Source organism: Parambassis ranga, chromosome 3, assembly GCF_900634625.1.
Source record: "Parambassis ranga chromosome 3, fParRan2.1, whole genome shotgun sequence".
NCBI classification, from domain to species: domain Eukaryota; kingdom Metazoa; phylum Chordata; class Actinopteri; family Ambassidae; genus Parambassis; species Parambassis ranga.
In genome coordinates, this window is record NC_041024.1 from 20,349,619 (window position 1) to 20,372,000 (window position 22,382).

General features: G+C 40.8%; 1 protein-coding gene across 1 annotated transcript in view; it reads right to left on the minus strand.

The window, feature by feature from the left end:
- cskl (c-src tyrosine kinase-like) overlaps positions 1 to 22,382 on the minus strand; it is a 30,062-nt gene that overhangs the window by 3,228 nt on the left and 4,452 nt on the right. The window contains exons 2-10 of the mRNA XM_028402515.1: positions 9,747 to 9,830; positions 7,949 to 8,062; positions 7,652 to 7,764; positions 4,115 to 4,334; positions 1,588 to 1,681; positions 994 to 1,059; positions 785 to 884; positions 505 to 595; positions 182 to 255 (exon numbers count right to left, since the gene is read on the minus strand). Coding sequence (XP_028258316.1) covers positions 182 to 255; positions 505 to 595; positions 785 to 884; positions 994 to 1,059; positions 1,588 to 1,681; positions 4,115 to 4,334; positions 7,652 to 7,764; positions 7,949 to 8,062; positions 9,747 to 9,761 — 887 coding nt within the window. The 5' untranslated portion in view covers positions 9,762 to 9,830. The remainder of the gene's footprint in view (positions 1 to 181; positions 256 to 504; positions 596 to 784; positions 885 to 993; positions 1,060 to 1,587; positions 1,682 to 4,114; positions 4,335 to 7,651; positions 7,765 to 7,948; positions 8,063 to 9,746; positions 9,831 to 22,382) is intronic.

The window sequence follows — 22,382 nt, forward strand, 5'->3', positions numbered from 1 at the left end:
GTAAACAAATGGCTCTTTTATGTTCCTTGTAAGTGTGTGACACCGTGCTTTTGAAATTCAATTCAAACCCTGACAGCTAAAGCAGTAGCATTTAAGCTACAAAACCCCAGGCTGCTCTGATTTGAAATCTGCCTTTAGTACAAATCTATTAAGTACTTTAACAGAGATGAAGAGGACTCACAGTGAGAACTTGAGTAAGCAGTCTCCACCGAGAACAGTCCTGCCTCTGGAGCGTAGGTAGTCCACTAGGCTGCCCTGTGGCACAGTTCAGATTATAAGCACAACATTCCACAGAACCTTACACCAGCCTGTGCAGGGACATTTTTAGTGTGAATGAAAAACAATATCCATTAATCAATGGGTGTCTGCAGTAGCTCTTAACAAAACCAAAACATTACAGGAGAAAACTGTGTAATGAAGTGTACAGTATGATTTCTCAATAGATAAAATGATAATGCATCTTTTAGAACTGGTTAAGGAGTTGATTTAATGAGAGTGACTGACCTTAGCCATGTATTCTGTGACGATGTAGAGACTGCCCCTCTCCTCCACAATTACCCCTAAGAGCTGCACCAGGTTGTTATGCCTCAGTTGCCTGTGCAAACACAGAAACAGTGGCAGAAAAATACAAGATTAATTCTAATTAACACTAACAATAATCTGCCATTCTTTATTTCTTCAAAAACTGAGTGAAGAAACTGTCAAAAAGAATAAATTAACCTGTTTAGATAAGAAACACATTTAAATGTGTTGTGAGGGACAAAGGCAACAAAACGAGTCTTACGTCATGACAGAGGCCTCTGCGATGAAAGCCTGCGCTGTGGCATCGTTTTTGATACATTTGACCGCCACCTTGGTCCCTCTGTAGTCTCCTACCATCACATCTGAAATGGATACAGACAGGATTTTACACTCTCCACACTGATTTTGGCTGCTGTGATGTATGAAGCGTAAATAAATGTTGCAAAGATCCTTGTATGATCAGTTCCTTACCTCCAAACTCCCCTTTGCCAATAGTCTGAAGTAATTTCAGATCTTTTCTGTTCAGGGCCCAGCCACCTGCCAAGGGAGGACAAGATCACACTTAGGAATGACACAGACATAAAAGAAAAAGTCCTGATCTAGCTGACTTCTATGAGAAGCAGAAATATTTGCTAGCTATTCAGAGGAAAGGACTGTTATCCTTTCACCTTCTGCCTAAATGATGGATCTCTCATTTGGGAAGAAAATCTGGATTTATTTCAACATTTATCCTTGCTTACTCTTCAGGTGTAAGAATTAGTGGGGTCAGACAGGAATGTGAAGACGAATGAAAAGAGACAGAGGTGGAGATTAACCTTGAGAGCAGGTTGAGCCCGGCAGTCATTCCCAGACACATTAAGATTAATCACCCTCTGCTGATTAATGCTATTAGGGCTGCAGTGATAGCAGATCCTTGTAGGCTTTGTCTGTAAACTGTGTGTGTGCAAAAAGACTTTATACTTGTGGAGGCTAATGTGGCAAAAACATGAGCACAGAAAAAAGTCCCAGTGTGCATCGGTGCCAGTGTCCCTGTAGACCAGCGTAATGAGCTCAGTGTGTCCTTACTCCTGGAGAACTCGTCTTGCGCTGCCACTGTTCCCTCCATCAGCTTAGGTTTAATCAGCCTGGTACAGAGGCCATCGGCATCTTTGGTGTAGTGCTGTGGAGAGAGTTTGATAGAAATAAATGCATAGTTCAAAGCTTAAGGTCATCTGTATGATTCAAAATCATCATCAACCATTTAACATGTTTAAAAATCAGCGGTATGTGCTGGACCTAATGTAGTTCTAATTGATGTTGATAATTTAATTCACACTGGTGAAGGTGTATATCCAAGTTCTTGATACGCAAAACAAATACAAGACTACACTCTACAGGAGAAGATGAAGGCGGGGACGGAGATTCAAGGCTGTGCTGATGTGATGACGGGTTTAACTTTAATCTGCATGCATCAGTGTTAAGGAGGCAAAGGTCTGTCTTGTGGGGAAACAAGAATCCAAAGCTTATTTGCATATAAAAGATGAAGTAAATCAAGTAGAGCCTAGTTGAGAGGATGTACAAAATGTAAGAACAGACACTGAAACCCAAAAAGGATTTGCACTGTTTGTGTACAGATGCAGCGCTGAAAGGAGGAACATGCATGTGAAATGAATAAACCTCTGCTGGAGATCGACAGAATTAATGACATCAGAGGCATGTGGACCAAAGGAGGAGTGCGTGGGTGTGAGAGAAGTCAGGGCATCTGAATGTTCACACAGCATATTAAACATACATATGAGAGCAGCTTATGACTCCAGCATTATGATTTCCTGTTTTGGTGAGATTGTATTGATGTGAGGAATTCATGTATTTTTTTTAGCTGCCTTAAATATGAGTGAAGAATTTGAAAAATCTTAATTATGAATCAGTGTAGGCAGCTTACCAAGGTTCCCACAACCAAGTCAACACTATAGAATGGGCTACTGTAAATTTCTGTTACAACCACCAGGTGGCAGCATGGTGAAGGAAGGATGAGTGTTTTTATATTATTCAGCACTGAGGCTGACAAATGTAGGCAGTTTACAAACAAATACAAGCCATATGATTATATTCAGCAATTCTTCTGTGTCGCTATATTATTTGTTATTATATATGCAGCACTGTCTATTCCATGTAACACACTGTTAATGCAGTAATGTTTTACTTTAAGTATTTTAATGTATGAAAATGTGTTTTTAGCAGCATTGTCTTGGCTCAGTTAAAATCTTCCCACATGTAGACAGAAGGGTGTAATCACAGAATAAAAATAAACAATGAGCTCCATAACCGACAAGTATTTCACTGTGCAATTACACCCTTGCTGATTTGATATGGAACCATTGTTGGTTTTTAAATGGCTTGGATAACGTTGTCAGGAAGCTAGCTGGGGTCAGTCACTATGCATGTAAGACAATGTACAGCATGTAAAGCCTGGAAGCCAGCATGCTAAGAGCAGAGCACTGGAAGCCGGAAAAACACACAAGAATGTGAAGAATCCTATCATAAGCTATTATAGAGAGAGAGAGAAGACTCGAGGGGAATGCAGAGAGCCACAGGATGAAGATACAGAGAGGCTGAAAGCAGCAGGGAGATAGTAGAGGGTGAAAAGAAGAGATTGAGATGGATAACAAAGAGGGGAGGACAGAAAGCAATATGCCAGGTATTCACAAGGGAACACAAAGACAGAAAGAAGAAGGGAGGAGGAGAAAGGAAGTGGAGGCTGTACCAAGCCTGGACGGTGTGAACGAGGGAGGGAGGGAGAGATAGAGAGAGAGAGGGTGAGGAGACATTCTGGGTGGCTGATAACAGGAATGCACCACGGATGTAGATGGTCTCATTGCCAGCTGGCGCATTCCTGTCCACTTCCAATGCCCCGCAAGGCACAAAGATGAGGCCCAATTAAAAGTGCGATAGCCGCCAATCCAGCTCCTGTCTTTATCTGAGAGGATGAAAGGCACCCCTCTCTCTCTAGCTTTCTGCCATCATGTCTCCTGTCCTCCCCTCTCCACACTGTGTCCTTCCACTCAACTGGCTTTCAGATAAAAGTCAGGGTGAGAGGATCAGATAGCTTTTTGAAGAATGAACGTGTACTGGGTTTATGGGAATACAAACTGTGTGTGTGTCCTTTTGTTTACAGTTATGTAATCATGCTGCATGATTAATCACCGTATAACTTCTGTTTATTAATTGTAGGCATATGATTTGGAATATTGAAGTTTTCTAATGCTTCCAATGCAATTCAATGCAATTCAATGCTTTTCTAATTAAAATATTTTGTTGCTTTACATACTGTAGTTTTTTTTGTGCATCTCCAGCTGTCTAAATGTAAAGTGACAGAAAGAAGGAAGTATTTTCTAGAACATGAATGTTGGAGGTCAAAGGTTTCAGCTCTCTTTGAGGTAAACACTTACTGCTAATAACTTTATAAAGCCAACCAACTGGCAACAATAATGAGCGGCCCATTTTCCCCTTCAGCTGCCACAAAGAATGCCAAGGGAATTATGGGTATTAAGGATATTAAGCCGAGAAAACGCAAGAGCACAAATGACAGCTATATTCTCCAACCATCTCTCACCTCCACCAGCTGCATGAGGTTCTCAAAGTACTCCTCCTCATCAATGGTGAGTTTGCCGTTGTGGTAGATGATGCGGTAGTGCTCCACCTTGCCATCACAGCTGACGCACAGGGTATAATCACCGGGATAGTTGGTGCTTTCCCTTACTAGGAACAACCCCGTCTCTGGAGGGTAGAGGAGCCGCTCAGCCTGCTCCCGAGTTATCTTCCCATGAAACCAGCTGGAGGAAAATGATGGACAGTGTCAAACATCAGAGAGAAATGAGAGCAAAAGAAGTGCATATGTGTTTCACTAATTTACAGTAATTTCTGAGCCAGTTCTTGTTTCTCACGAAAAAACACCTCAAATCAGGACAGGTTCTACAATATAAACCATACAGAAGTAACACTTCTGTGTATCGTGGCCCACAGCCTTCCTCTTAAATGAGAAGTGAAAAACAAGAGTAAGAGGGCGGTAATGGGAAGCTAGCAACAGCACTTCCAGTCTGTTCAGCTTGAGTGGAACAGGGGCGGGGCTGTGTGGTCTTGGGGAATCAGTAAAAAAAAAAACTACCTGAACCCAAACAACAGGAAACATGGTGGTCACAAACACACACACACACACACACAGCCTGGGGGGCGAGTCGGAAACTGACATGCAGGCACAGCAATAACAGGAAAATACAAGAACTGCTCAGACGGCGCGGAGTAGGATAGATCCTAGTCACCCATTCCTGACTGAGGTCGAAGACACCAGGACATGGACTGACCCTTAACCACACACTGTAGAAAGAAAAAAAAAGAAGCTAAAGTGCTGGTTAAAGCTCCACTGGTTTTAACGTGCTCTGGCAACAAATAAAGCTCTTGCTTCCTGATATAGAAGCTAGCTGTATAACCCCACTTCACCCTCACCATATGGCCTGTTGGATACATCTATAGGCTACTGATGGATGGATTAGACAACTGTGTCACACACACAGTTCTGTTGCTCCAGAGTATTCTAAATCACAGTCATGTATTATAAAATGCTAATGCTCCACTGTAAGCATTTTGAATTTCCACCATCTGTATTAACCTATGGTATTTAGCTCAAACATTCCAGCAACCCCAATGGCACATCAGCACATTGCATCCCATCAATTAGGTTCCTCCTTGTATGAAAGTTCACATTAGCCAACCAACAGAAGAGGCACACAGGAGATCCCTATTCACATTGGCTGGTCAATGGGTGGTAATTAACAGGTATAATTGATTTAGGCTGTTTTCCTGTGGCTGCTCCCTCCTCCTTCTCTTCCTCCGAACTCGGCCTCCTGACACAGCAGAAGCCCTTGTGACAAAGCTGCTTAATACGGGTTGAGTTGATTAGATCAGTGCAGGCAGCTTCTCCGATGGACAGCAGCTCTTTAACTCCCACTAATCCCAGAGCAGGCGCCAAGTATGGAAGGCCCAGAGGGACACATAGCCCCTTGGTGGACATACAGTCGCTGCTTTGTGCCCGGAAATCAGCTGCAATTTTCAGAAATGACATCATACACAAATAAAAGAAATCACCAAAAATGTGGTAAACAACTTGCTCGGGACAAGATGAGAGGAGGAAGTAGGACAGCGGGGTTCAACACTGCAGCTTTCTTTAGGGTGGTGCAGATAATTATGCTGGGCAGATAGCTGCCACATGGGGGCAGCAAACGGAACCGATTCCAGGAGAAAAAAGGGACTGCATCCACTGCTGAGTAGCAACTGGTCAGGGTGAGCACAGGGACAGGAGAACACAGCTGAGCCCTTATGTAACCCAGAAGAGAGGGAGAGGTCTTCTCTGAGACATCTGTTAGTGATTCATAACAAAATCAACAAGTCCCTGTGGGTTATAGCTAATGGCTCCAGAGGAACAACTTCTGATGGCTTAAGAATTTAAAAAATGTTTAAAAATGCAGTGATTTCAAAGCAGCAGTACGAACATAAGGTCAGCTTGTTGAACTATTGCAAATGGCTAGAAATCAACTTCTTCATATAGTACTTACAGTACTTAGACCATGTGTAATGTATGGTTTACTCAGAAAAGGCAAAACATGCTATAAGATACATTTCTCATATATATAAAATATTTTTTGGAAAGGGACAGAAAATAATGCAGCATTGCTCAAAAAGAGTTTACAGTGAAGTGTGAAGCTGTCATACAGACTAGCATGACTCTGCTGCCTCTGCATAGTGTCTTACACAGTGCATGTGCAGAGTAATGTGAAAAACTGTCAGTGGAGGTTGCAAAATGTTAATAATAAAATATTCATTGAATGTACTTTGAAGATTTTTTCCCACTTTCATATTTTATGATTTATGCCTTTATATCTGTGTAATAATTACAAAACACATTTTCTCATTCTCTTCTTGTTGCCATGATTCTGCTGATTCCACAGGACAAGACCTCTCTCATAACAGCACAAGGCTAATTTAAAGCTGCCACTGGACTTCCTCAGATCACCCACAACAACATGCCAGAGCTGGTTGACACACTGACCAGGTTCAAAATAGTTTGACAGACAGTAAGAGGGTTGGCACACAGAGAGGTTAAAGCTATCAGCAGCAGCTAATGATGAGAGACAAAGAAGGTCAAAAGTCTGTGTAAATGTTTCCTGTCAGAAATAGTTACACCACCAACTACTGTGAGCACCAGATGCAATGCTGACATGACTGCCGCGCTTATGACTATTGATTCATGGATTGATCTCTGCATTTTTGGGCCGGAAAGATTTATGGTTTCCACACATAGAAGCTTGAGTGTTATCTTACAATGCTTGAAAGGTGCACAATACAACAATAGAGCCCTGCTAATGTACAGCTACTGTATACACCCCATATTGTGAAACATATCTTTCAAGAACAACAGAAAAGACCAAGACAACAATTAATTATCTACTATAAACTAACAGTTTTTTAAGCAGCACAACTCTGGAAACAACTTCTGTCCAACCTGAGTGAAGCTATGATGATTTTACTATAGGTGTAAGCAGAACGAGTTATACTTCTTATGACTTTTCTACTCAAATTAAGATTTTTATGCTGATTGACACACTGTTTATTATCACATCAAGGGTAAACACACTTAACATCTCACTGCTATGTGATAATGCTGTGGCTGTAGCAGCAGCAGCAGCAGCAGCAGCGGGAGCTTGCCTTTCCTGTCTCATTTCATTTGCATACACCTCTCGTTATGTTTTCCTCTTTTTGAATAGCTGCAGTTTCAAAGAGTTTGAAACGCCACTCAGATGTAGCTCTCAGTTGGTCCTGGTCTCCGAGGCAGACACACACACACACACACACAACAGAAGACATGGTAAAAAGCAAAACGACTGTATGAGATGGAATTTCCATCTTCTGAAGTCAACACCATGTTTTCCCTCGCTGCAGGGAGCAGAATCCAACAGAAGCACAACAACTTGTTCACACTCTTTAGGATGGAAAGCGTCTGGAACAGGAATATACAAGATGCACAGCTACCACTGCAACTGCTGCATACTGTCATGTTCCTGTAATATTCGGTCTTTCCGTAGAAAGAAAAACTCACGGCATAAGACTGAGTTTTCCTCCAGACTTGACGCCTTCCCTTTTCTGGACATAGTTGGCTGGGATGGTGCCCTCTCTACCCACTGTGTTCCTCGCTCTGTACCAGTTTGGATCCTGAAAAACACACCAAAATAAATATATTTTTTAAATAAATTTTCAAATAAAGCGTGGTGACCATATCTTGAAAATTGATACAGGTCTTAGTTAGAAACATACAATATACAAACAAGAGCAGCTCTGAGGCTTTAGTACAAGGTACATCATTTCCAACTATGTCCTAAGACACCTGTTTTCTTACCCTGGTGACTCCAATGATGGTCAGCACATCTCCTTTACAAAAGGGCAGGTCCTGTTCATTGGCAGTCTGGAAGTTGTACTTGGCTACACACTCTGTGCCAGTCGACCACGGTGTCTACATCACATAAGACACAGACCAAACCAACATTAATCACTGATTTCTAACAGTCGCTTAGACCACAGCCTGACAGCCAAACAGTTGTGGTGTGAAATTTTCTCTGGTGTGAGGCAGATTCCATAATAAATCCATAAATCTCTGCAGAGCTGTGCATGTTGACATCACACACATTTAAGGGTGGGTGGTTGTATTAATCATACAAAACAGCTAAAGAGACTGCACCTCCTTATAAATGAAGAGCAGGAACTACTGCAGCAGTGAAGTTTGAGGAAGGGGTTAGTGGCAGACTGCTTAATATAGCAGCAGCTAAACCACAGTGAATTTTAAAGCACCACATTTAGTTGTTTTGCATTGTTAGTCAATGTGATTTATTGTAAAAGCTGCATGGCTGCTTTGTTAGATCAGCAACAGTGGTGTGATCACATCTCAGCAACATGAATGAGATGAGCTGACAAAGCCAGAGCACAAAGCAGCAGGTGTGAGTGAGAGTGAGGCCCTTGATCAAACTGATTTATTCACAGCAGAGGCTCAATGTGGCTGATATTTTTTCAGTCAACAGTGCATTATGAGTTTGGTTCATGGCTGATGGTGGAAATTTCTACCATGTTATTATTTTGACATGGCCACATACAGCAAGGGATTTCAATAGACAAAATACATTTCTGAGGGAAATTTCCTTTAAGATGTGTAGTTTGTAATGTAGCTTAGCTAAACTAAAAATGGGATGGCAGAATGGCGAGGCTGGGTCAAGATGGCCCCTGACTGTATCCCATCCTTGCATAAATCCACTGCTTAACTTTACTAACACACCATCAATCATAAGCTGGGACCACAAACAATTCCATGTGATGGTAAGTCTTTATCCTAAAATACTAGTAAGACATGCTTTTAATGAGGCATTTTAACAAAAATCATTAGAGGCATAGTGACATAATAAAAAGCAAGTACATAATATAGAAAATGCATGTAACATAGCCTGTCTTGTGCATGAAAAGTAATTGATGTTATATGACTTAAAGGTAGGAGATATCCCCGATATCCGATAGGAGATCACCCCGAAGCCACGCCTCCCAATCACACGGACGCGCATTACCTGAAGACGAGCTGCGGCCTGTGACTTCGGCCATCATGCACGTACCTCTCTGGTGCGCGCAGAGCAGGAAGAGAGTGACAACCAGCCAATACTCCGTGCAGGTTCCACCCGGAGGATTGGCTGATGTCTTTAGCGTTTTATAGCTTCCACAGATGATTCATATTCTTCGTTTTAAAGCGAAACTGCCGAATTAATTGGTTGCTATCGGATTGTAAAGAGAAGTTACACAAATTTAAGAAAAAGTGCATCAGAATGAAATCTCCTACCCTACCTTTAAGAGGTTGCAAGTGTACAAGTGTGTGTGCTGCAGTGTTGTTTAAGACTTACAGTTGTTGGTAGTAAATATTAAGACGCCGACACAAGCAATGCTGCAACTAAAGATGTTAATTTCATCATGGTCTTAAGAACATGCTTGATGTTTATAAATTGCAATATGGTACTACATGAGTATGGAAAATAAGAACGCAGACCAGCTTCAGAGACAACAACAGTAACTTGTCAAATGATAGAATTTAGTGGGAGAAGGACTGAAAAAGTCTGTGCACTTGGAAACTGGGTGGGTAAAAGGTGGATGCGGGCTTAACTTACATGGATCCCAGACATGATGAAGGGAACTAGGCAGCAGGTGTCCTCAGGTAGGTAGCGGTCACTGTTCAGCTAGTACCATCAGAGCTGTAACACACAAAAAGCAAGGCATTAGAAATACAACCAACAACCTGGCATGTATCACTGCATGATGACTATGCATAGATCAAGATGGATTCACAGCTGCGCAGTGTTGCCCAGTCATTCAGAAGAAAGATCGTTTCCTTGAATTATCACATTACATTACATAAACAGAGCCACACGCATCATTGCAGCTTAGTGCATGTTACTCAGTACAGGCATGCTTACATATATGTTAAACCAAGGCACATTTGCATCAAAGGTGGTTACAACGACACTGCACCACCAGGATCAAAGTATAAGCAAATAGTTGAGTACCAAGATAAGGTAATGCATATCGGTGAACACAGACAGTAAAAAAGACACACATAGAATTTTAGTTCATAATATCATACCTCCAAAACAATCACCTGAAAATAAATGTCCAGCTCTAGTCATTATGACAATGCAGCTTCAAAGAACGTCTGCTACAGCACTAGCTATGTTCCAGATTTGCACACTTTTACAAAGCTTGTGTGTATATTTCACCAAATACAAGGTGGATGAGGCAAATGCAATTCAAATATCCATACTTAACACGTTACCAATTCCCACTATGCAAATGTCTCAGTGATCCAAGTTCTTTTTTTCCTTTTGATAACCTCTTAATAGATATTTATTTATTGCATCCATGTATGATATTCTGAGCCATTTTGTGACGGCTGGTAGATATAAGCCAGCTCTGTTAAGCATTCTGCTGGCATTTAATAGTCTTTTAAAGGTGACCTTGGCAAACTGACAGAGAGATGGGGGAGAGAGAGACAGAGAGAGAGAGAGACAAATGCAGAGAGGAAAACAACACTAAGACATGAACTGCAGGTGAACTGTGTCTCAGTTTGCACCTGAATGAGTTTGTGTTTGAGTGTCTGTGATCAAAAGATTGCATGTGATGAGTTGTAAATACTGTAAATACTGAGTACTGATGTGTGTTTGCAATGCAAAGCTGAAGCATGTGTGTTGCATTGTCCCTTTGTCTGTCTGAAAAGTGACTGTAGTGTTTTTGCTGTGTTTTTTTCCTTTGCTCTTCACTGCCATGTAGCCCTTTACATATAATGTAAATCCTCCTTTATTGAAGATTATTGTAGTGGCAGAACTCTGCGTAATACAATAGTGTAAAGATGAAACGGTCTCTGAATAAGGTCTCCAACAGAAGCCTCCATTCAAAGCATCTCTCTTCCGGCCAATCCAGAGAACAGGAAGCTGAACTGGGGAGGGTGGAGAGTAACAAAGAGGAAGGAGCTGACGCATATTTTCCAATGCTTCGTAAGAGGTGTGGAGGGGCTGTACTTGGGAGTTCAATGTTAGCAAGGTTTTGGTCACTACCTCCTTTTAGACTGACTATAACAAATGAAGTTGGAATGTAAACAGTGGACACATCTATTTAAGTATAATTAGCAGACATGGGAGCAAAAAAAACAAAAAGTACTATAATGTCTTGTTTTTCTCTGCATGTATATTACAGGCATATAATTATTAAGAGTGCACAGTTTTACTGGCATTGTGCTTTGTACAAAGTACAGTTTTTCCACTTAAAAAGTAACTGTGTAATTTTAGATCCATGAAAATAATGCATCTGCTTCCGAGGGCCTGGCTGCTGGCTGGCATTCTCTCTGAGAGCATCTATGGCCAAGCTTCACAGCACTACCATATCCTGTACTGAAACAGGAAACAGCATAATTGCAGATCTCTATGCAAACTGACAGAGCCAAATATATCCGAGGCCAGGCTGCTCTGGTGAACCCAGAGGGCACCGCTTGGTTTCCCTTTGCCATTCTTTGGGTCTAAAGCAGCCCTGCTGGAACAGAGCAGCTTGGCTCACCAACCCACAGTTACACTAGCACACCGATAGAGACGAGTGCGTGCTATTCTTATCTTTCTCCAGTGCTGAAAAATGCCTGCGAGCTATTCAAGAGCTTCAGCATCACACTGCTCACATCACTCTTCTTAAGTTAGTCGGTGGCAGTCAGTAAGGGCCCTTCTTCAAAATTCTTTAATTTTCAACACATTCAATGACACTGTGCAATTTGACATCAAAAATTTCCTACAAAGCAGAATACAGTTTCAGCGCGACTGAAATGCATTCGATGTTGAGAAAGAAAGTCCTTAAGGGTGTTATGGTACTGCATTGTGAATGAATACATACATATGAAGGCTGTATTTAGGCCGTCAATTGCTATGCATCAAATATTGCTTAATGGCACTGCATGCAAGAACTTATAATTACTGTGTGTACAAAGTGGACTGGCTTGGCTAAAATCAGCTCCAGAAACAGCTCTTCTGCTAGAGTAGCCTGGATACTTTCGCTTTTACTGTTGCAAGTAATCTTAGCCCAGAACTTGCACCAAGATAGGAGTCACATGTAAGCATCTGAATCATGTTGATTATCTCCAACTGTACGGCTCTTCACACATCAGGTTGAAGTGTACATTCAGCATTTCAGTTCACACTGCCTGCCAGATGCGCTGCACATGAATGGAAAACACTTCCACAGTTCCCCACATCCCTTCTTCTCAAAAGTCTTTCCTGGTGTCACAGGAGCTAGTAGTGACAGTGTCATGGCAACACACCGAGTGATGTAACAGCAACCTTTAAAAAAGCACTACTTCTTTCTTTGCTGAGCCAGATGACATATATTTGACATATTGTCATTTTAATTGTAACAAGACAAGTCGTTGTGATTCACAAGAACTGCTCCAACCTACTGCACAGTGATGAATCTACAATAACATGATTAAATGAATCCGTCATGCTCCTCTACCATCTAGTGTATAATATTCACGGTGGCTGCATTAATACCCTGTGCCTTTAAGACATGTTTCTGCATTTTCTCTGAATTTGTTGTCTTTTCCATAAAATATCATCGTCCACAGAGCTAAATGGTGCTGCTCTGTTGACCAAAGGGCATAGCTACAGTGAGAAATCACAATGTGGCTGTTCAGTCTGTCTATGCTATTAGGTGGCAGGTCTTATTAAATACCTCAAAGAATCTCTACATCACATGCACTCCATCATTTTTCAAATTCGCAATAGTTGGCACTGTCATAAAATTAAGCTCTAGGATGATTTCTTGATGTATCTATGTCGACGAAGGTTCTCAGTAAGGTCATTTTCATTCAGAAGCTTGAAGCGAGGCATCTCTGCAAGTCCAGATGAAGTATCACAAGATAAAAATCATAGATACATCAAGCAAAAACTTCTGGACTTGTATAGATGCCTTGCTTTAAGCTTCATTACAAGTTACCAAATAACTATTTAAAATATTCAGGTTACACTATAGCCTACCTGTTAACAGCTTACAGCTAATCATGAGGAAAAAGTGGAGTAAACACCTACCATGTGCAAGAAACCATCAGGAAATATGGCTGACTGTTGCTGAATTAATAGTGGCTTAAAACATAAACACAGAAGGCTAGCATTTAGCTGCCATTTTTAGATAGAACCACTATGAGAATTACTCCAGTTGTGTAAACGGAAGACTCACAACCATGATGTGCCCAAGGCCATCCACAGTTTACAATCTAATAGCAAAGAAAAAAAAGCCCTGCTTTTTACTTGGGGTGACAGTTTAACCTGGTCCAGATGTAGGACTGTTTAAATCTGAATGTCATTTTTCAAATTTACTGGGCCAGCATTGAACATCAGCTCCTACCACACTCAACAAAGAACAGTATATATATTAACCAGTAAACAACATTCCTGTCAAATTCCAAGTCTTGTTCATCAACTAATGCCATGCACTCTGCTGCAAAGACAATTTTATACACAACAATACAAGTTAAAACGTAGCTCAAGGTTGTCAAAGTCACATAAAAGCAGAGTCGGGTGTCTTTTTTTGTTTGTTTAGGTGGCTCTCTGTGCAGACACAGAGATAAACAGGCGCTGTACAGACCCATCTTTGACTGAGTGGCTTCCTGTATGACTTGACTGCTTAGACACAGCCTGGCAGACGCAAACAAGCCTGGACACTTCCATCTACAAACAACCACAATCAATCCAGACCTAAATTACACATTTTCTTTTTCATTTATGTCATTTATATTTTCACAGAAATGCACTGCAAACAGAACATTGATCCCATTGTGTGAAACCCTGTTGTGTAACCACATATTCATATACAGTATTATATGTTAGAAAGTATTTAGTATATTTAGTAGTCTATTTTTAACCATGAAAACTATATCTACAATATCTTATCCCTGACATGGGGACTTAGAATCACAAGTATAGTGTGACTATGGCTATCGAACCCTGACTTAGGCTTAGTACAAAGTTTGTTTTGTCAAGTGCACTGGTATCAAAAAGAGACAGGGGAAAAATATGGAAATGTGACCTACTGGGTATGCAAATAACCAGCTTAAACTTACAACAAAAACTCTGACAGGACTGGAGGCTCTGCAGAGTGGACAGCATGGAACTGTCAACAACAAATGACTCGTGGCTGTATAGCATTTCCCCATATGTAAAGTACCTGACAGTAAGGCTGTTTGCAGCAGCAAACGAAAACATATGAAGCATGTCAGGTGCCTACATGACAAACATATAAACCATTTTGGTGTGTTTACCTATCTATTTCATTAAACATAATTTGCATTTTAAATACTCTGCTGAGGCTGAGACAGACTTGCAATTGAGAGCATGACAGTGCAGGTGTTGGCTTTAGTCAAAGCAGATGTGTTGGTGTTTTTTATTAAAGGATAGATTTCATCTTCTTGACCATCTTGAGAGTGAGTTTTGGCTTTTGTACACAACGTTTAATTATAACATGAAGACCATTCTAAGGGCAGAAATAATACAAATCTAATGCAGACATCGCAAACAAGAGCATGCATTCATTAAATCACAGCATGCAGAAAGAACTACAGACTGACGGTTCAGTAGAAGCAGCAGATCTGACAGGGCAGTCATCCCTTGGGGAGACAAATAAATGAGGATTTTTCACAACAGCCTCTTTGATTTTCAAACAGCAACCCACAGAGGCTTGTTCACCATAAGGACAACAATGGATATATTTAAAAAAAAAAAGAACAATACATCAAGCATACAATCCTCTCTGTCCCAGTATTTACTACCAGACGGATATGTGTGTACTATGTGACAACATATGTCCCACAAAGAAACAGGAAGCAGGGATCTACGAACAAATGCAGTGAGGTGATGTGTTCAGAGACATATTCAGCTTTGCTAGACATCTAATAAGCCTCAGTGTCCACATGTCCTTTTCATCTGGATGAGCAGTCTCCCACCTTAGCATCAGCCGCAGCAGGGCTTCCACATGCATCCATGATTACATGACTCTGACAGGCGGCTTTTACAAGTAAAAAAAATGCTTTATTTAACATCCTGCAATTTCCAAAAAAAATGACCCCCATTAAGAACTATTCACAAGAACAATTGGCCACCAATCACACCATTAATCAACATTAATCATCATCATTTCCCAAAAGAAATTTCTGAGACTTTAAGTGAGAAGAGAAAGCCAAGATCAGCCTGATGGATACCTATGCTTGGAGGGGACAGTGAACCAGAACATAGGTGAGAGAGACTGTGGCTTGTTTACTCATGCCTCTTTGACTCCTCCTGCCATCTGCCACAAGCTTTCTAGCCATCCTCATCTTCCTTTTACCTAAAGTGCTGACCCATAAAAAATTCTTAACAACAAAGATTCACCTAAGAGAAGAAGAGTTAACACAACAACCTCCAAGGCACAAGAACACTTCTGTCAGCTTTTACTGAATCAAACATCCGGTTTGTTTATAACAACTCTTCGCAAAACAAAATACATAAATCCCACCTGAACTTGTTAGAAAAATAATTTGTCAAACTCATGCATAGGAACACAAAGTGGTTGTAAAGAAAATCGCCATTTACAAATTACACACCAATTTGATCTAATTACTGGAAATAAAAAATATTCCTCAGAGCCCTCTGCAGATCTGCTGTCTGTATAAACTGAAAGATAAATGATCAAAACTAACAAATGAGGGAGGAAGAATCAACCGCACAAGACAGTGAAAAGCATAATATCTTTGCAGTAGATTAAAGGAGCCATTCGTGTGTCTAATCCACAGCCATCGACCCCTATTTTTATCCAACTGAATGAAAAATAGAGCAGTGGTATAGAGAAACCTCTCCCACTGCAGTCAGACTGAGAGACAGACAGGTACAGAGACAGGAGACAGCCCTCCTGCCTGCCTCTCTGACATAACAAGTGACAAGCTTGGGCTTGCCGCTGATGACAGATTACAAAAGCAGAGAGGCAGGAAGTGGAAGAAAGAAAGGAAGAGGGACAGAGACCCCCTCCCCACCTCCATCCCCTTTGAGCTCTGGGAGGCTGCTGGACTGGAGAAAGCAGAGGGGAGGAAGGGTAGCAGTGACGGCTTATTGTTTAAGCTCTGTGTGTTGCGGTCCAGTCTCAGCGCACACTCATCTACGCCTGGCTATTTATATCCTCTCAATATCCATGCAGGCGGAGGCAAGCTGGGCTGCAGTCGTTTTCATCATTGCATACATTATAGAAGCAGCATTAAAGAATCTGTCTGCTGGGAGAGGGCCTGCCTGTGCTACTTTTACAGGATTCCCCTCATTTATAACTGGACAATGAGTGGTGAATCCATAAAGATCTGCTGTCTATTTACGTTTTCAGAGATGAGAAAGAGTGAGTGTTTAGTTATTGATACCATATAGACTCAATCTGTGGCATGATAAGCCTACAAAAATAATGCATTTTGGGGACCTCCGAGAAGCAAGGTAGCAGTGATTTTGAAATAGATAATGGATCCCTTTCCTGCATGAAATACCTTTTTCCCTCCTGAAAATGGTCCTTAAATTGCCTCTCTCTTATAGGGTCCAAGCCACTGTAAAACTTGCCAAAATGCTGACCTTATGCTTCTTACATAAAACAGTAAATTATTTTGAATCATCTTGAGAAAAAAGACAAAATCACATCACATAGATTTGTAACAAATGCAATATGGAACCAACAGAGAAAGTGAAAGCTGTCCTGTAACACTGCAAAGTAATGTGATGACTGAGGACTACTCCAGCGTGAGTGCAAACTGATGTGGAGGCAGATAAGAGTAGGAACCCTGGAGTGGTGATGGGAGGTTTTGGATGCAGGTTAAGAACCACAGGTGTGGGGATTATGGGAGGCTGAGTGCTCTTATAGACAACATATGCAACTACACACAATTACAAACAATACTAACATGCTGTCTGTCATTTGCAATACATATTCTTCATGTGTGCTTATACAGAAGAGGAAAAAGGAGGTGAGAGAAAGATTAAACACTGCCTCTCCCACACCTTGATGGCAAAGCATGACTACTCCTCCATTCTGGAGATGAGAAGGCATAGCACAGGGCTGGAGACACAAAGAATCTCATTAGAAGCAGCCACAGCAGGATGTTTTAACAATATGGCTGCAGCTCTAAATCATTTTAATAAAAGAAGCATTTAGTGGCAGCCCTAACACTATGGAGAAAAATCAGACTCACTGGACTAAAAAGAAGAGAATGAGAGAGGACAGAGGCCACAGGGGACTCAGAGAGGGAGAAGCTAGAGGCAAAATTCAAATTGCAAATTACACTGGAGAGCAATTTTGACTCCGACAGAGATTATACAGATTACCTGCAGAGTAAGTAATCCCAAATTGAGAAAGAAATGGACTGAGTGTTTGCAGATAGACCTGGTCTGCCAGGAGTGAACACATTGGCAGATAAAAAATGAAATCATCAAGTTGTCTTGTTCAAAAAGACCTGGAAGACCAATGAATTGTCTCCGTCAGCAAATACTGTAATTACCTCCATAACCGATCTGACACAACCAGACAGAGCTACATTTTTTTGACCTTCAGTCATCCAGCCTAGATGAACATTTATTATTTTCTGGTACATCATACTTCTGCTAACTGCTAACCAACATTTGTAATGCAAAAACAAAGATTTGAGTTTTAATTTAGACAGAAAGAAAACGAGACAGAGAGATACAGCAACGCAGAAGTGTAGTAAGGCAGAAAAAGATGCTCACAGATGGAGGGGATAGAGATCAGGGGAGCAAGGACATAGCAAAAAAGGAGGAGTCAGAGGATGCTTATAGTGGCGGTGGATGTATAAGACACCCAGCACCACCATAAGCATCAAAGACCACCTGGTGTCTTGTGGAGGACGATGTCTGCTCGTCCTTAATTTTAACAGCAGTCATCTGTTGGTTCCAGTGCCATCCATGAATAATAGAGGCTCCACCCTGCTATGCCAGCACTCTGAATTATTAATTCACAACCACAGACTTGCACTAGCACACACTGTGGGGCACTCTCCACAGATCTGATACATGCACACATGCACATTCACATACAGTCAGCAGGTGAAATTATTGCTTTCTCTTAACTGAAACATCTAGCAATTTTTTTCCATAGAAATCTCCTCTGGTGTAGAGCTGCTGATTTATTTTACATTGTGGGCTACAACAAATTAGGGTTTCTTAGAACAAAGACAAAGACTGCTGTGACTCAAAAGCATTATCAGCTTCTCAGATCCCAAACATGACAACATTAAATAACAATATCAAGTATTTAGCTTAATTTTGCGCAATTAACAGTAATTGACGTGCCTTATACTATCTAGCGAAATAATACTATTCATGAGTGTTTCCACATTTGTACCACCCAAGAGACCATTTTAACTAGGTCATTGGTTTCTTTTCATACGCTAGGTTAAAAAATGTAGCCTGGTAAGCCGAGAGGAAATCTGACAGACACAAATGAGCACAATGATGCTTTGACTGCATATACTCTGTATGTTGGACATAAAGGAGGGTCTGAGCCGTGTGTGTGTGTGGCAGTAATCAAAACACTGAAGCTCATATTGTCACATCACACCACATAGACAATGCTCAAGCGAAAAGCCAATTAAAATTACATCACACATACTACAATATCACATTCAAGCATGCAAGATGGCTTTCATATGCATGCTTTTTATCAGCTGCAATGAAAACCTAACCAAGGAGACAGATTCTCCTAGACTCTTCACACTTTATCAAAGCATAAAACAATTCTCACAACAAGCCAGCCAACACAAACTGCCAAACAGCTGACACTGAAAACAGAATGTAAAACCTACAGTAAACAATGTCATCAGAACATACATTGATGTTATAATGTTTGACAGTAATGTGTAGGGCCAAAAAAAATGCATCTGGGCAGCAAATGCAGCATCTGATTTGACAAGAGCACCTTGAGTGCTAAGGTGACAGGAAAGGCGTGGGTGACAAAATCCGGGGATACGGTGAGGCATCTCAGGAGGGTTACTGCTAATGCAGAGCCAATATTTGCAGAAGCAGCAGCTGCAAATCTTGCCTGCAGAGACCAGGGCTCAGGGATCTCTTCAATAAATTCATGAAAGCCTGACACATGCTGTGTGCAATGATAACCCTGTTCACTCTCACTGCTCAGGGACAGGCTCACACAGCCTTAAGGATATATTAGTATGTGTAAACAGGGTTGCAGAATATAACTTTAAATACAGCACAAGTTTCAAATACTGTTTGGGGAAAATATACTGCAATTGTACACTTCTGTAACAACAGCATCCATAAAAAATTAATGTAATGCAAATGTCCCAAAATACAAAGAAAGCAGACATCTTTAAATTGATAGTACCTCTCTGACATACACAGGACTGCTCTGAGAACATTGCTTTCTGTAAGAATATAAACTAAAAGGTACTTTATTACTACAATAACATCATAGTGACAACACACAACACCTCCTGTGCCAATAATAATACAGTCTTCCAGGGTGCCTGGGTGAGCTATATGCAGGAAGGAAGCAGATTTGGCAAACACTAAGAAAATAATCTACAACCTTCTGTTTATCCAAACTTTGCCTCTTATTTGACACAATGAGGTTAACGCTGAAACAAGTTGAATTAATACGCAGGGAGGGGTCCACATGTCCTAAACGGCTGGTACATTCTTACATTCCCAGGAGACTCAAGAAGGAGCCTTACAGAAACTTGAGACGGTAGCCTTATTTTTCTCTGATGCTGACCCCACCACACTCTGAACATCAGCAAGAATGGCAAATGATCTCTGTGTGTGTGTGTGACTACTCATGTGTGTGAGTACAAGTCTGAGTGGTCAATAAGATATGCTTTATGTGAACATAAAATGTTCTGTGCTGTGTAATGCACTTCAAGCTCAGGATATTTGCTGTTGATTACTAGCAAAGCTCCAGATCCCCCCAAAAATGCTCCTTGGGTCTTCAACAAAAACCAGGTATTTTTTTTATCCCTGGACATTTAAAGAAATAGCTACAAAACACTTAATAATACTTATTAAATTCACCTGTAAGTGATAATCATAATTTATGACATATCAAAGCACAGCCTATGTGTTTAACTACTATGCTTATAGTTTATGTCAAAGTGACTGACTTTTTGAATATCAGATAATACCTGGACAAGATTAACACTTCTTCATGTCATTAATCTGAATGCCAACGACTCTCAAATCTCACAAGTGTACAGGCTTCACAACTGCACACCAGTGGGAGTTGTTATGGTAGGGAAAAGAACCTCACTGGCCTTCCACCAATGAGATGATTGTTTAACATCAAACTTAAGCACTAATCTTTCTACAAACACAACACCCAAGCATATTGAAACATTTACTATCCAGTCCTTGTTCATGTAACATCCAGGTGCCATTAACCCATATGTATTGTGAAACCTAAATATGAGCAATGGCAGAAAACTGTTCACCATACTGGTCCACCATCTATCAGCCATCATAGATCTTTTCAAGCATTTCATTTTCTCACCTATCTTCTGGTCAGTAAATCTTTCAGGAAATCACCAGCTGGTATATCAGAAACATGGTCAGATGTAGGCCATAGCCAACAATTACCATCTCTACACTGTGCAGATCTTTTGGGTTAATCTCCCATTTGGAAACACCGAGACAATTTTTTTTATTTGCTTTTATTAAAAAGATAGCCTAAGGGGGATTCAGCACACAGAACAGATCAAGTAAAATGTTCCATGAAAAGAAAACACTGTATCAAAGTAGACCTAATTCAGGTCACTTTGCTTTCAGCATTCTGAGTGACATCATTGAAGCAGAAGCGTTTACTGTAACTTTGAAGCGTATGCGATGACTGCGCCGCACAAAAACTACTCTGGAGCTGATCAGATAAAAAAGAGGAAGTGCTGGAACATCCCTGCTGAGACAGGATTCATTGTCATTATCATCATCAGTGATTCATTCTGTATTCTTTTTAGGGCAGTCACAATAACTGCAGCATGCTTTAATATCTCTAGAAATGAGGAAAAACTTCATGCCGACTGCTTTTGCTTCAATTCCCCAATATCAGCCTAAAAGTGAAGTACTTCACTAAACTAGAACACGGGTGTTGTGCACTGATCAGACAGTGGGTTTAACCAAGGGGAAGTCCCAAATATAACACAAAGGCACAAGTCTTTGATACAGTCTACCTTCTGCTTGTCTGATGAACTCATGTCTAAAGTTCAGACTATTTAAGTGTCAGATTGTGGGTGTGATAGAGCAAAACACAAAAATATCAACAGTGACAGCTAATTCAAAATTGCCCATGAAGTCTAAACTAAGAAGCCACAAGGACAAGATACATGTATTGTGTCAATGCATTTTCTTGCACAGAAGAGGGTTGTTTTGTGGTATACAATGACAACATGAAAGCAGTTTAAATCCATATCATTCAGGCAAGTAGAATGTGCTGTAAAGCTGCCTGTTTCCATGCTTATGTGTGTGTTTTGTATGCATGTATGTAATAAACATTAAACTGGTAGACAACACTTTCTATTTCAGACAAGTAAGTTTGGCATGTTTAACATCAAGCCTTGGTAACTTGTTTTCTAAGCACAGAATACTAATCAAATTTAGGGCATAACAATGTAACTGTTGGTAATTAAGACCACTCTTTTTGCCACAGACAAATGATTGAGGTTAATTCCACATTATTAGTATCCACATAATCAGACTTAATGGGATCTTATTTCAGTAGATCTGTGACTGATCATTATAATTATTGGTTTGCTTCAATGCGACTACTCAAACCAGCAAGTCAGAAAGAAGAGTGGAAACCATCAGAGCCTTTTCCAGGAAATTGTGGCTCATTTAGTCAAATTCATCTGGAAATGTTGAAGGTATAATTTAAGGCACACTGAAACAGGACAAATAGCTGCAAATTCAAAGACATAAGACAAGGTCTATCTGCTGTCTATGCGACCATGGACTAGAACGTAGAACTTGTGACATGTAGCAGCTCGGAGCCCACTGAGCACCCCTCCTTCAAGGGCCATCACATTCACATCACTGTAGAAACATGCCGGCCCATGATGGTGACCTTTAAGGAAGCAGCCGCTCTCCTTATTTAGATATGAAGTTCTCATTTCCAGCTAACAATACACAGTTTCTGGGTGACTGATGAGACAAAAATTATCATGAATATAATCATGTCTGCCAATCGATCCCCCTACCTTC